Genomic DNA, 16199 nt, shown 5'->3' on the forward strand with positions numbered 1-16199 from the left:
TTATGTGCTCACAATACAATAATGTACAGATAATGGATTATTGAATTGTACACCTGAATCTATATAATTTTTTAACCAATGTCATGCCAATAAATTCAATTAAAATAAATTATAACTTAAGTTAATAAAGATGTTATGTGCAGCTTTACAAATGGAATAGATTTTGTCTGGGCATTCTTTTTGCAGAATACAGTATTCTTTTTTTTTTTTTTAATTAAATCTTTATTGTTCAGATTATTACATTTGTTCCTTTTTTTTTCCCCCCCCATAACTCCCCTCCTCCCAGTTCCCGCCCCACCCTCCGCCCTCACTCCCCACCCACTGTCCTCATCCATAGGTGCACGATTTTTGTCCAGTCTCTTCCCACATCTCCCACACCCCTTTCCCCCCCAAGAATAGTCAGTCCATTCCCTTTCTATGTCCCTGATTCTATTATAATCAACAGTTCATTCTGTTCATCAGATTATTTATTCACTTGATTCTTAGATTCACTTGTTGATAGATGCATATTTGTTGTTCATAATTTGTATCTTTACCTTTTTCTTCCTCTTCCTCTTCTTAAAGGATACCTTTCAGCATTTCATATAATCCTGGTTTGGTGGTGATGAACTCCTTTAGCTTTTCCTTATCTGTGAAGCACTTTATCTGACCTTCAATTCTGAATGATAGCTTTGCTGGATAAAGTAATCTTGGTTGTAGGTTCTTGGTATTCATCACTTTGAATATTTCTTGCCACTCCCTTCTGGCCTGCAAAGTTTCTGTTGAGAAATCAGCTGACAGTCGTATGGGTATTCCCTTGTAGGTAACTGAGTTTCTTTCTCTTGCTGTTTTTAAGATTCTCTCTTTATCTTTTGCTCTTGGCATTTTAATTATGATGTGTCTTGGTGTGGTCCTCTTTGGATTCCTTTTGTTTGGGGTTCTCCGCGCTTCTTGGACCTGTAAGTCCATTTCTTTCACCAGGTGGGGGAAGTTTTCTGTCATTATTTCTTCAAATAGGTTTTCAATATCTTGCTCTCTCTCATCTTCTGGCACCCCTATAATTCTGATGTTGGTACGCTTGAAGCTGTCCCAGAGGCTCCTTACACTATCCTCGCATTTTTGGATTCTTTTTTCATTTTGCTTTTCCGGTTGGATGTTTTTTGCTTCCTCGCATTTCAAATCATTGACTTGATTCTTGCGCTCCTCTGGTCTGCTGTCGGGCGTCTGTATAATATTCGTTATTTCAGTCTGTGTGTGCTTAATTTCTAGTTGGTTCCCCAATATAAGATCGAGGGTCTTATTAGTTTTCGTGTAGATCTCATTAAGTTTATCGGCAGCTTCTAAACAGTTCTTGAGAGACCTTAAAAGTGTGGTTCTGAACTCTATTTCTTCCATTGACAATTTTGTCCTGTTTCTTTGTCTCCGCATTTTGTTATGCTTCCTTGGTGCACCCCCTAGTGGTCTTTGTTCGCAGTCTTATAGATAAATCTTGATTGTTGTAGCTAATTCCAGGGAGGGTTTGACCTCCAGGCCAAGTGGCTATGAGAATCAGCTGTGTCAGCAGTGAGAGAACTTCTGTCCTCTAGGGAGGTGCTAATCTAGCCTTTGCCTGAGGCTATCCAGCAAATGCCTCTGTGCAGGGCTTGGGTGGGGCGGGTCGCACAGGATCAACAGGGTGGGCCGGAGAGAGCAGTTATGGCGGCTCTCAGTCCTGTCCCAAGGGGCTCTGCCTCTCTGAGTCCCAGCACCCGCTGCAAAGCTGGGAGAGAAAGCTGCACTCGCTCTGACCGAAGCCAGACAGTCCCGCTTCTCCCGTTTGAGTCTGGGTCCCTAAAGACTCGCCCGGATCTGGTGTCAGAGTCTGTGACTCCCTCCCGATTGAAAACGCCAACCGCGCCCTCCGCCTCCAGCCCGCTCCGCGCACTCCGCACCTCAGAATTTGACTTCAGCACTGCGCCTCCTCTGAGTGTCCGTATGCTTTTCTCTTTCCTCCTAGTTGTAGGACTTCCACTCAGCCAGCGTTCCTGTGGTTCTGGGTGATGTTCCTTCCGTTTTTTGGTTTCACTTTTGAAGTAGTTGTTCAAAGCAGCAAACTCCGGCGTTAACCTATGCCGCCATCTTGGTTCTCCAGCTATTCTTTAAAAATAAATGTCACTCTCCACTTCACAAAGTATATGATTGGGCCCTGTGCTGTAAACCTGAGATTAATGCAGAATGGTATTGAACATGAGCTATGGTTAAAAACAGTGCCACTCCTTTGTCCTTAAAATTCAATAAACATGTATAAAACTATTGCCCATTTATGAACTCAAGAGATTTGAATGAATGTATTTATTGAAAGTCACTGGAAATCAGGATATTTACTTTTATAAGTAAAATGAATTTATAATGTTACAATAAACTTTGCATACATCTACTCTAAGAGACGGCTAATTATGTCATGTGGCACATTATTTGCTGTTTATCACTCTCATAAGTACAACGTAGATACAGGTAAATATTTGTTTTCTTAAGTTGAAAAAATTTATTGGGCATTTTAGTATAATTTCTAATAACTTTTCAGTCAGGTTTATACCTGATGTTTCCTGTTTTAGCACTTTAAAAAGAGGATTTTAGACCATTTTACCTTTCTTTCAAAACTTCTGACATGTTATTTTATTTATTTATTTTTTTTAGTTTTATTGCTTAAAGTATTACAAAGGGTATTACATATGTCTCCTTTTTTCCCTCACCCTTGACAGTCCCCTGGCCTCCCCTACCCCCCAGTGTCTTATGTCCATTGGTTATGCTTATATGCATGCATATAAGTCCTTCAGTTGATCTCTTAGCCCCCCTTCTGCCCCCCTACTGACATGTTCTTTTAAAGTAATGGTGCTTATTAGGGAGAGAGAAGTGGAAGACATAGAATGACAGGGAAGAAGAGAGAGAAAAAGGAAGTGAGATTAATGCCATTTTCTTAGTTCTTACAGCAACATATTATTTACACTTTAAAAGTGATGGTTATGCTTATTATATATTATTATTTTAATGTTCATTTAATATGATAATTATTGGAAATCAATATCCCAGTTAATGAGAGTTAGGCTTTTGAAAAAATTAAACTAGTTAAAAGCATTTAATATCTACAAGATCTGTCAATTAAGACTAAAATGGGAATGCATCATTCTCTATTGATGATATTAAATTATTTTTTAATTAAATACATTATTATTATTATTATTATGTAATATATTTTATTGATTTCAGAGAGGAAAGGAGAGGGAGAGAGAGATAGAAGCATTAATGATGAGAGAGAATCATTGATTGGATGTCTCCTGCATGCCCCCTACTAGGGATCAAGCCCGCAGCCCCAGCATATACCCTTGACTGAAATTGAACCTGGGACCCTTCAGTCAGCAGGCCAACTCTCTATCCACTGAGTCAAACCAGTTTGGGCTAATCACATAAATTATTAGCTACTATTTATAATGTTACTTCACAGAGATTGAAGTAAGTTTTCTTTTTTCTTTCTGATTCTTTCAAAGCAAAGCTCCTTTACTAGAAGTTGATTATGGGGTCACACTCTGTTGAGAGCATCTACACGAATAAAAGACAAACATGCAAATTGACCATACCTTTGATATGCCTTAAGCCATGCCCACCAGCCAATCAGAGTGACTATATGCAAATTAACAAAACCAAGATGGCGGCCAGCAACCATGGAGCTGGAGCAAGCAAGAGGCTTGATTTCCCCAATGATGGAGGAAGCCAAGCTTCTTGCCTGCCACGGCCTGCTCTGAGCTCCACTCAAAGCAACAAAGTTTCAATTATAGATGCTAAATAAACCCCAGATACCTGCTTTCAGCCGAACATGGACACAGAGCTGTAGCAAGCAGGAGGCATCCCTGCCGCCTGCCTCGGGCAGCTCTGAGCTCCACTCAAAACAACAAAGTTTCAATTATAGAAGGTAAATAAACCCCAGAATTAAAAAAGAAAAAAAGGAGAGGCTGGGAGCTTCAATCGCCTGGGGGCTTGGCCAGCCTGAAAACAGCCCTCAGCCCCTCACCCAGACTGGCCAGGCACCCCAGTGGGGACCCGCCACCCTAAAGGGGGAGTGGCCAGCCAGAAAACAGGCATCAGCCCCTCACCAGATTGGCCAACCCTCCATGGGGTGAGGGTCCCCAGTGGGGGAGGGGGGCTTGACCAGCCTGTAAACAGCCATCAGCCCTTCACCCAGGCTGGCCAGGCACCCCAGTGGGGACCCCCAGCCTGAAGACGGTGTGACCAGCCTGCAAACAGCCATCAACCCCTTACCCAGGCTGGCCAGGCATCCCACTGGGGACCCCAACTCTGAAGGGGGTGTGACCAGCCTGCAAACACCCATCAGCCCCTCACCCAGGCTGGCCAGGAACCCAAGTGAGACTCCCACCCTGATCCGGGACACCATTCAGGGCAAACCAGCTGGCCCCCATCTGTGCACCAGGCCTCTATCCTATATAGTAAAAGGCTAATATGCAAACTGACCCTAACAGCAGAACAACTGGGAATGACTGGTCACTATGACACACACTGACCACCAGGGAGCAGACGCTCAATGCAGGAGCTGCCCCCTGATTGTCAGTGCGCTCCCACAGGGGGAGCTCTGCTCAGCCACAAGCCAGGCTAATGGCTGCCAGTACAGTGGTGGTGGAGGGAGCCTCTCCTGCCTCCTCAGCAGCGCTAAGGATGTCAGACTACAGCTTAGTTCTGCTCCCTGCTGGCAAGTGGACATCCCCTGAAGGCTGCTGGGCTGCCAGAGGGATGTCTGACTGCCAGCTTGGGCCCGATCCCCCAGGGAGCGGGTCTAAGCCAACAGGTGGACATCCTCCGAGGGGTCCCAGACTGCAAGAGGGCATAGGCTTGGCTGAGGGACCCCCCCCAAGTGCACAAATTTTTGTACAGCGGGCCTCTAGTTAAATATATTTTGGGTAAGTATATCACTTATTAGTCACAAACTTATGACACGCATTATTTGTCTTCTGTACTTGTTCAAGAAAATTAACACCCATATAAGATAGGCTAAAGAGGAAATATATTTATAAAGAGTCTTTTTAACCAGCAAATGCAAGAACAAAACCTTCAAGTACCTGTATTCAATTTACAAACAAATCATTCACTTTCTTTTGAAGGCTAAAACTATTAAAACTAATAATTTTGTAAGTTATAACTGTCACATTTTTATAGTTGTTTGTAATATTTTTTTTTATTTGACTGGCTTCTGTGTGAAATTAAGAACTTCTCACAAGCATAAACTTTCTACATAATATTGATTTTAGCAACGAAGTACCTGGTGACATTACATTTTCTTTACTTAGAATGGAAATACAGTTCTAAATATTTCCAAAACCTATTTGGCCTGTGCTTTCTAAGTGCTTTAAATATCCTTATTTGTTTCATATGAAATTTGAACATAATTCATCAGAGTTAAAGGATTTAAAGATGAATAAGAAGCAGAGACAGCAGCTACAACCTAAAAATAAGAGGTGTTTTCTAATTATCCCCTTAATTTTAAATCTTAATGGATAAACAAAGTTTATGAGAAGTTTGTTGACATTATATAGATTGCAATGTTAAAATTGTGTCATGGTATGACATAGGGTATCCTACATAATAAAGAGGTATTATGCAAATTGACCATCACACACTCACACAAGATGGCCGCCCCATGTGGTCAAAGATGGCCGCCACAAGATGGCCAGCAGGGGAGGGCAGTTGGTGGCGACTGGGCCAGAAGGGGAGGGCAGTTGGGGGCAATTGGGCTGGCAGGGGAGTAGTTAGGCATCAATCAGGCCCGCAGGGGACTGGTTAGTGATGATCAGGCAGGCAGGCAGGCGAGCGGTTGGGAGCCAGCAGTCCTTTGATTGTGGGTCTCAGATTGGAGAGGGTGCAGGCTGAGCTAGGGACAACCCCCAAGTAGCACGAATTTCATGCACCAGGCCTCTAGTGTATTACATATAGATCTAGATTTATATACCTTTGTTGTTATCCATTCCTCCTACAGCATACAGAGTTCCAACTGTAGATTTTCTAGGTTTAGTTCTTGGACTTTGCATTAAAGTTCTTCTTTCTGGCAATAGATGATATTTCATTGCTTCCAGAATTAATTTTTGACATTCCAGATCATTCTTAAATAATGCATGGTTTTCTAGGTCAGCCAATATCTGTAAAAAACACAAAAATACTGTTAATGCTTTATGGAAATGTGCATATGACATCAGTAGTTAAAATTAGAAGCTTAATATCTATGATATTACCCCTTTATTGAGAGGTATACAGAATGTAATAAGAATTAATTATATTGACAAATAAATGTAAGTAAAATGCATGTCTTCTAAGAGAAACCAAATGGATATTGTTTTCCATTCAATATTCTTTATTATCACTTTAGGACAGAGTATAAAGAACCTTCCAGTGATCACTTTTCCATTTTTTTTCTCTTACAAAAGCTGTTTATAAATCAAATATTCTTCCTGTGTTGGCCATAAATATGTCTGGTGAAAGAAATTAAAAAGTAACTTTCAGCAAATTAGTTCATAACAATCCTATCATAAACACTGGGTGGGGCAAAAATAGGTTTACAGTTGTTCATATGGAAAATAACAAAATCATTAATAAATAATAATAATACAAAAATAAACTGTTTCACATAAACCTACTTTTGCCCCATCCTGTACTTACATATTTTCTTTAAGATGTTCCAGGTACAGTTTAAATGCATTGCAGATTAGAAAACAACTCAATAAAAATGGAAAAAAAGGGCAAAAAATAGTTCCCAATAGTGAAACTAAGAATTTATTTTGAAAATCCAGTGCCAGAGAAAACAGTAGAGGAAGAGCAGCAGTTTTAACTTACATTATGTCTCTCTTGGCTGCTCCAGGTTTTCATCCCACAAATTTTTCTGTGTATATTTCTTGGAACATATCTATAGTATGCTTTATTTTTTCCTTCCTCTATTTATCTTTAGATTCTCTTTTTCCTTAATTCTTTATGTAGCACATTATCTTTCTTAATGAATCAATATATCATTTTGAATGACAGTTAAATTTGTTATATAGATTTATAAAATTAATAAGTAATTACTAAAGAATTTAACATTAGCTCACTGACCTTTTCTGCTACATTGGTAAGAAGTTGTACTTAATCTGAACACTAATGTTTATTGAGTGAGTGAGTTAATATATGATGGCAGCATAAAATTAAATAATTACTTTTAATGCTATAAATTTAACCTTAATTAAGTAAATTTATTTAGTCTTTTTGATACATAAATTATTGTTGGAGGTGCCAGAAAGCATATAAAAGACATATAAGATGTCATAAAGAAAACCAGAATAAGTCTGAGGTTGAATCCTATCTAATAAAGACAGAATATGCAAATTGAGTCACTCCGTGACAAAATGGCTGCAGCTGGGACAGGATGCTGGCGTCATCACCACCACGATGATGCCAGCATTCTGCCCTGCCCTGCCTGGGCCACTTTGCGCCTGTGCACACTGACCACTGCCCCACCTTAGCCGCTTAGCACTTGTGCATGCTGCCCACTGGCCCAGAGCAGCCGGGGCAGGGTGGGATGTCTGGATTCTTGGAATGCTGCCTCTTAAAAGCTATGAAAGTAGTTCAACTTTCCTGAGACCACAGTATGAGGAAGCCCAAATTAGCCACAGGAAAATAGGCCGTGTTGAGGGTGCTGCTCAGGTTCTAGCCTCATTCATAGGAAATTCAAACTAGAGTATCTAGATGTCACGTGGAGGGAGGGATGGGCCTCTGGGGGCGACGTGAGCCCAGCATCCTGTGCCCCGGCCATGTGGAGGGAGGGAGGGGCCTCTGGCCAGAGGCCGGGGTGCAGAATGCTGGTGTCATTGCAATACAGGCTGAGGGATCCCCCACCCCCTTCCCATGCACAAATTTCATGCACCATGCCTCTAGTCCTATCTAATAAAAGAGAAACATGGTAATTAGCCATACCTCCGCTACCCTTCCCATTGCCTAATCAGGGCGATATGCAAATTAACTGCCAGCCAAGGTGGTGGCCGGCAGCCAGGCAGCTTGATGCGAACATGAGGCTTGCTTGCTTCAGTGACGGAGGACTCCAATGTTCCCCGCCTGCCGCTGCCGGCCTCTGAGCTTGCAGTTTGAAACATTGTTACAAATATAGAAGCTAAACAAAACCCCAGAAACCTGCTTTCAGCCAGCTGGGATCTCAGAGCTGGAGTTGAAACAGTGTTTTGATTACAGAACCCAAACAAACCAGATACCTGCTTTCAGCAGCAGAGGCCTAAAAGCTAGAGCCAAGCCTCAGAGCTAAAGCTGGCCCAGAATATAAAAAGAAAAAGAAAAAAAGGAGCAGTTTGGAGCTTCAGTCACCCGCCAGCCTGAAAACAGCCCTCAGCCCCCTCACCCAGACTGGCCAGGCACCCCAGTGGGGACCCCCACCCTGAAAAGTATGTGACCAGCTGCAAACAGCCATCATCCCCTCATCCAGGCTGGCCAGGCACCCCAGTGGGGTCCCCCACCCTGATCCAGGACACCCTTCAGGGCAAACCAGCTGGCCCCCACCCATGCACCAGGCCTCTATCCTATATAGTAAAAGGGTAATATGCCTCCCAGCACCGGGATCAGCAGAGCTGAGAGGCCTCCTGGCACCGGGATCAGCGTGACAGGGGGCAGCACCCAAACCCCCTGACGCCCTGGGGCTCTGTGGGTGACAGGAAGTGGGGCCACAACTTCCCTATCCACCCTGCTCTGTTCGTGACAGGGGAAGGCACCCCAACCCCCTGATCAGCCCTGCTCTGTGCCTGATGGGGGGAGCTCCCCAAACCCCTGATTGCCCTGTGGCTCTGTGTGTGACAGGGTGCAGTGCCCCAACCCCCACCCCCCCACGGGCCCTGCTCTGTGTGTGACGTGGTAGAGCCATAACCTCCCCATCGGCCCTGCCCTGAGTGTGACAGGGTGCGGCACCTCAACCCCCTGATCCACCCTGCTCTGTCTGTGACAGGGGGCGGTGCCCCAACTTCCCTATCGGCCCTACTCTGTGCGTGACAGGGGGGAGCTCCCCAACCCCCTGATGGGCCCTGCTCTGTGCATGACAGGGGCACGGTGCCCCAACTCCCCAATCAGCCCTGCTCTGAGCCGGACCAGGGGCTGCACTTAGGGATTGGGCCTGCCCTCTGCCATCCAGGCGTGAGCCTAAGCCAGCAGGTTGTTATCTCCCGAGGGGTCCCAGACTGCGAGAGGGCACAGGCTGGGCTGAGGGACCCCCCTCCCCCCCGAGTGCACAAATTTTTGTGCACCGGGCCTTTAGTCTATATGTATAAAGAGGTAATATGCAAATTTCCATTACTCCGTAATTGTAATGACTGTTCAATAGGCTGCCCACACAGCAGGAGCTGGTTGGCGGGGACTTGTGCCACTGGGACATGAGGTTGCCTCCCAGCCTGACGCCTGGCCGGGGATGTGAGGCTACCTCATAGTCTCCTCATGTGAAAGGTAAGCCGATCCTCATTCTTATTCAGTGTAGTGGAGCATGGGAATTGGTTTATAGGATCCAGTTCCACTTGGGGAAATGTTACTACAGTCTGGGAGTAGATGCAAAATGGGGATCATATTTATTTGCTCACAGGTTTGCTGTAGAACAGATGGAGTCACCATCCTCACAGAATTCAAGATGCCCCACATGCAAACCTATAATGAAAAGTCAGCAACACCCCACATGGCCAAGAACTAGAAACTGCCCTTTGAAAGGAGTGTATGCAACAGAACTGTGAGTCCCAGGAGGGTGAAGAGGAAAGCTATTCTTGTGGTTAATTTAAGAGTTTAAGGTGCAAAACTGGCATCAGAAAGTAGTGGCATAACACCGAGGCCATGTAGTCATGTGGCAACACTGAGACGGTGGGACCCTTGGGATGAGTGGTTTCTGACACTGTGGGAACCCCCTCCACCTCCCCCAGCCGCCAGGTGCCTGTTACAGACGACCATGTGTGCAGGGATGAGGGCTCCAGGCCTGCGGTGGTGGGGTTAGGGGACAGAGGACCTCCTGCCAGAAAGTCTCCCCTAGCCTATGCAGCATCAGGCTGTGTGGCACGCCCTGCTGATAGCATTACCAGGTGATGTCACCTAGAGGAGCCGCTCAGGCGGTTTCCCTGAAGAGGGGCATGCACCCAGCTCAGAGTTAAGGAGGTACAGGCTTGGGGGCCACGTGACCTCTCACAGCCCTTGCAGTGCAGCCGAAGCTGAAGCTGCAAGTCTGTCTGGCTGTCGCGGGGCCTGGACAGTGCAGTGGCCCCAGCACTAGCGGCGAGTGCTTGGTTCCTGAATCCTGGGAGCTGCCCAGACCCATGGGCCTTCCCAGATAAACCACTCCCCTCCTGCATCCTTCACCAAACCCAGGTCTGACCCTCATGCTCCCCACCGGACCCCAGGGACCCAACCTCCCAAATAGTGACCTTGGATTGCATGCCCTCACCCTGACATTTCAGTCTCAGAACCTAATACCTCCCTTAAGCCCCTCACCTCTGATCTAACCTTTAACAGGAGCCATTGCCAACCACATCTGCTCCAGCACTACTCTACCCCCTCTAGCCCTCCACCTTCCTCCATGGAAAATGCTATTGCTTCCTGTGAACTCAAACAAAATAGGATTACTCAAAGAAGAATATGTCTGAGCAAAGACCTTGAACTGAAGAAGAAATAAAGTAAATAATATACATGAGAAAAGTTAAGTAATCAAGTAATTGCAAAGGAAAGATACCTGGAATTTTAAAAAACCACAATATTCAGTACTGGAGAGGGTGTGATGAAATAGACACCTGATAGCACTAGTCTGGAATATAAGGGACAGAATTTCTGGAGAAAGCTTGACAGGATGTAGCAAATATTCAGGTTCCTGGGCTGGGTGATTACATTTCCAGGAATTTATCACACATAATAATCAAAAAGTTGGGCCAGATATCATCATCATAATAAAAGGCTATTATGCAAATGGTCATCACACCATGACACTGTAGGACCAAAGAGCAGGAGGCTGGGTGAGAGACAGGCAGGGGGAGGCAGGGAAGATGAGGGGATTTATAGCCAGCCTGGGATGTGAGGCTGCCTCCCCGCCTAGCGCCAAGCCAGGGGATGTGAATAGCAATATTAAAATAATTCCTCTAATTAATTCTCTTTTAATGTGCACAGATTGTGTGCACTGGGCCACAGGTAGGAGTATAATGTATTAGAGTTACCAGATGCTTTGGAATATGGAAGGGAAGATGTTTAATTAACTCCAGGATATGTTTCTCTTCTTGTATATTAAACCCGAGTTTCCTTCCTACCAAATTTCATTCTGAAGACTAAATAAGAAAAAGAAAATAGAAAAGGTGAAGGGATTAAGTAAAACAACAACAACAACACACACAAAAACAAATAAAAGCAACAACAAAAGAAAAACTCACAGAGAAATGACCAGAACTACTGGTCAACCAGTCGCTATGACACGCACTGACCACCAGGGGTCAGATGCTCAATGTAGGAGCTGTCCCCTGGTGGTCATTGTGCTTCCACAGTGGGAGCAGCCGCTCAGAGGGTGAGTCCACAGCCACTCAACTCACTGGGAATGAGCGGTGCTCCCACAATGGGCTGATCCGCACAGCCATGCCCTGCACTAGTGCATGAATCCATGCACCAGGCCTCTAGTACAAAATACAGATGATGTTTAAAGAACTGCACACTTGAAGCCTACATAATTTTATTAATCAATGTAACCCCAATACACGCAATAAAAATAAAAAATTCTAAAAAAAAAAAAAGACAGTATGGAATAGGATAAGGGATCAGGATAAGGGATCCCCAGTGGACATTTTTTAAATGAGCACTATATCATTTTTTAGTAACATTGTTATTTTTAATTACCAAAGAGAATATCTATTTCTAACAAGGACCTGGTTGTCTATAAAAACTTTAAAAATAAACCTGAGGGAAGAAGAGAGAAAGGGAGGGAGAGAGAAAAGAGAGAGAGACATTTCTATGTAAAAATAGATTTTCTGTATATCTAAACCTTTTTCTTTCCTTAAAAATAAAAATACTTAGCCTTTACCATAATAAATTTATATATGTCTGAAAATGGCTTCCATCAATTATTTTTATTTTCTATTTTACACCCTTTATGATAAAAAATTCCAAAGATATGTACTTCTTTACTCTGTTTTTCCTTGGAAAAGTGTAACTCAGAATAAAAAATATTAACTGGGAGTTTGAGTAATGGTATAGGTTTTAGATAAGTTGTAAATATCTTTAAATATAGAGGGTCATTTACATTATTAATATTTCATAGACTATTCTTGATATTTAGATAACTCTTCAACTAAGTAGAATTGATTAATTTTAGCTTAAAATGACCTGTATGCCTACTTGATTTTATTGCCACACAAGAATAATTTTAGCACAATATTTAATAGGTATAAAATAGATTAAATTTTTAATATATTAAACTTTAGAAAAATTGTATATTGGTTATATGGATCTCTGCAAGGAATAATTAATTTAGAAAATGGCTTAGGAGTACCAAAATACAAAATCATTAAAAAGAAATATCAATAAATTATATCTTCTGCAATGGTTTGATCTTGTGACTTTTTGTAGTGCTACAAAAAAAAAAATAAATACTTACTGTGTTGGCTTACATTATAAGCTTTTTGTCCTTGGACAACTTTAAGACAATAGACTAATATTATATTGATTAATTAATAAAAATTCTTAAATAGTTTTTTTGATTTACAATTAAAAAAAGTTACTAACATGTCAATTTATATGATATAATTTGTCAAAATAAAATAAAATACGTTTTCTTGGACAAAAATTAGAGAGGATTTGTCTTCCTGTTTCTAGTTTTCCTGTGGCAGAAAACAAATGTCATTCAGGCTAAATTATACTATTAATACAAAAGACGAAAGAGAAATAAGAATATGTATACAAGGTAAAAAAATATTGATTTATTTGTTTCTTAAAGAAAAATTATAGCTTAAAAATTATATAACATGATATATACTTGATAAAAACTAAAGTAAAAACCTTAACTTTATCATATATTTTAATAGTTTAATATTGATATATTTCTAAGAACATACATGCAAAGGTATATAAGGGTTACTTAAAAATTTGTATAATTAATGAATAATTACAAAATAAAATATAAAGACTCCTGTAAAAATAATCAAAGAATGGTCAACAATAAGTCCCTAGGTTTGTAATACAGACAATTAATAATTTTTAAAAATTAATTGCTGTGCCCTAACCGGTTTGGCTCAGTGGATAGAGCATCGGCCTGTGGACTGAAAAGTCCCAGGTTTGATTTTTTGTCAAGGGCATGTCCCGTGGTTGCGGCACATCCCCAGTAGGGGGTGTGCAGGAGACAGTTGATCAATGTTTCTCTCTCATCGATGTTTCTGACTCTCTGTCTCTCTCCCTTCCTCTCTGTAAAAAACCAATAAAATATATTGGAAAAAAATTAATTGCTCTATGTCCATAGATGCATGCATAGTGAAAATATATTATGAATTACTTATTTCAAACTATGGCATGGGAGATATACAAAATAAAATTAAAGTTTGTATTATTTTTATAAAATAACCAAGGTATTCTATAATTAAGTAATATTTTTCACTTTATTAACAAACCATTGTATTAAATGTATTAACTTTTGTATACTTTAAATAATTTGGCAAAGTTCTATATTTTAAAAGAAACTGAATTCTTTGTTATTGTGTGTTTTCAAGTTATTATTGGTAAGCATGTCTTGCTTATAATATTATGACTAGTGTCTATATCATGTCTCTGACAACATTTTTAGGATTACTGTTCCATCCCAAAGTAAGGCACAAAGTCAGAATAATAAAATGACTGAGCTGATTTTTAAACTTGAATTGTTTTTAGATTTTCTGGAATGATCCAAGATTAACACAAATATTGCTCCTCTCTGTAAAATAAGAGACAGACCAGCCTGTATGGCTCAGTGGTTGAGCAAATGACCTATGAATCTGGTAGTCATGGTTCAATTCCAGATCAGGGAACATGTCCTGGTTGTGGGCTCAATCCCCAGTGTTGGGCATACAGAAGGCAGCCCATCAATGATTCTCTCTCAGCACTGATGTTTCTATCTCTCTCTCCCTCTTCCTTCCTCTCTGAAATCAATAAAAATATATTTTAAAAATAAATGAATAAATAAATAAATAAATAAAAGACAATTTTGTTTTTTTAAAATTCTTTGATTTTTAATGAAAACTGAACTACTGTGACAGCTTTTTGCTTGTCTAACTTAGAAAAAAATAAATGTTTCAATAATTGTATACTACTTAGAAATATATTCAAGTTTTTGTACATTATTTGTACATTATATTGTACATCATTTGTACAACAGTTATCGACACATTACATTTTTTTCTAAAGATTCTACATACCAATGCCCTACGCAATCAGGGATAAACATAGCAGAATTCAGTTTCCAAAAATAAATGCCCTTGAAAATTTTTCAATATCTTCACTGTTAGTACATTCTTAAACTTAGAATAATCATCAACTACCACCATTTAAATTAATTATATGTTAAAACCCAAGAAAAGATTCCACCATTTACAAACAAATAATGTTTCAGAATATTTTGTCATTTAAATGATATATTAGAAATAAAAAAAATCCTGAGACTCAATATGAAGGGCAGCATAAGTTATATTAACTATTAAAATTACATATAATTCTAAGAGGTTGATACTTGGCAGTCACTTTACAAATATGCTCTATTTCTTTGTAACCTTGATAGGTTTTTTCTCTGACTAAATAATGATCAGTGAGTAATAGCATAAACCTGTAACTGCAGAATGGAAACATGGTCAAGAAGTTTATGAAATTTATATAAGAACCCTGTGTATGATATTCAGCATTGAATAATATAAAAAATCAGAATAATTTACCCATTAATAGTTAGAACTCTCAGCAGTTACTTTGTCAGAGCATTCCATTTGCCAGGAATGTTATGCAGTTTTGATTAGAATAAATATATTCTTTACAAATGTGTGCATTAAAACTTTTTCTTTTTATACATTGCTCTTAAGTTCCACTGGTTTTACCACTAATTTTGCTTTGATTAGAAAAAAATAAAGCCCTAGCTGGTTTGGCTCAGTAGATAGAGCATCAGCCTGGGGACTAAAGGGTCCTGGGTTCGATTCCAATCTAGGGCACATGCCCGGATTATGGGCTTATCCCCAGTGGAGGGCATGCAGATGCAGCCAAACAATGACTCTCTCTCATCATTGATGTTTCTATATCTCTCCCTCTCCCTTCCTCTGAAATCAATAAAAATATATTTAAAAATGCAATTATTAAATCAGTAGCTCTTAGAAATGTCCACTGTTTGCTATTACAATACAAATAATTTGTTCATTTTTAAGGAATTGAACCATGTCTTTAAAATATATTTGACAACATGAAAATATTGATGAGTGTTTTCATCCTGCATGTTTACACATACACACTCCTCAAAGTTCAGTTTTCTAAGAATATTTTGATGAATTTATTTCAACTGTTTGCAATATATTGAAAATTATGATTCTGCAACTATTGCTTCATCAAAATGGAATGCATGATTCATGTAGCTAGATTTCACATTTTTCCAAATTCCAAATAAGAAAATAAAATAAATTTTCGTATCATTCAAAATTGTTCTTCTTCCTGTATAGATCACCTTAAGATGTCAAAGAATGTATTTCTTTGAGATAATTTTGTCATGATTCTCTATACTAATCTGCATATGAAGATACTTAATATTATAAATAACTAGTTTATCACCATAAGCAAACAAAATCAAATACATGGATTCAGTTGTGCTATACAACCTACTCTTATTATATAAAGTGCATACAACTCTAATTTTATGTCAAAAAATATTTGCATTATAAAAATTAGCATTATAGATAACCTTCTTAAAATATCATAAATTAATGTTATTAAGCAAATGTTTCAGCAACACTCCCATAAATAAGAAAATATCTATATTACATGCTATTTTTAAGTAAAAGTAATACTGCATGGGTAAAGGCATAATTTGAAAGACAAATAATGAACAAAATCTGTACAAAGAATAGGAAATGCATCTATACCTTCCATTTGGTCATGGAATCCATTGAAAAATGGAATGCAATAGTGAATAAACATTTAAGAAAAGATAAACTGAA

The 16199-nt window shown here is 40.1% G+C and overlaps 1 protein-coding gene across 1 annotated transcript in view; it reads right to left on the reverse strand.

Moving 5' to 3' along the window:
• Positions 1-16199, reverse strand: part of KLHL1 (kelch like family member 1) — a 239838-nt gene that overhangs the window by 91202 nt on the left and 132437 nt on the right. The window contains exon 6 of the mRNA XM_059681208.1: positions 5972-6158. Coding sequence (XP_059537191.1) covers positions 5972-6158 — 187 coding nt within the window. The remainder of the gene's footprint in view (positions 1-5971; positions 6159-16199) is intronic.

This window comes from Myotis daubentonii, chromosome 2, assembly GCF_963259705.1.
Source record: "Myotis daubentonii chromosome 2, mMyoDau2.1, whole genome shotgun sequence".
Taxonomy (NCBI): Eukaryota; Metazoa; Chordata; class Mammalia; order Chiroptera; family Vespertilionidae; genus Myotis; species Myotis daubentonii.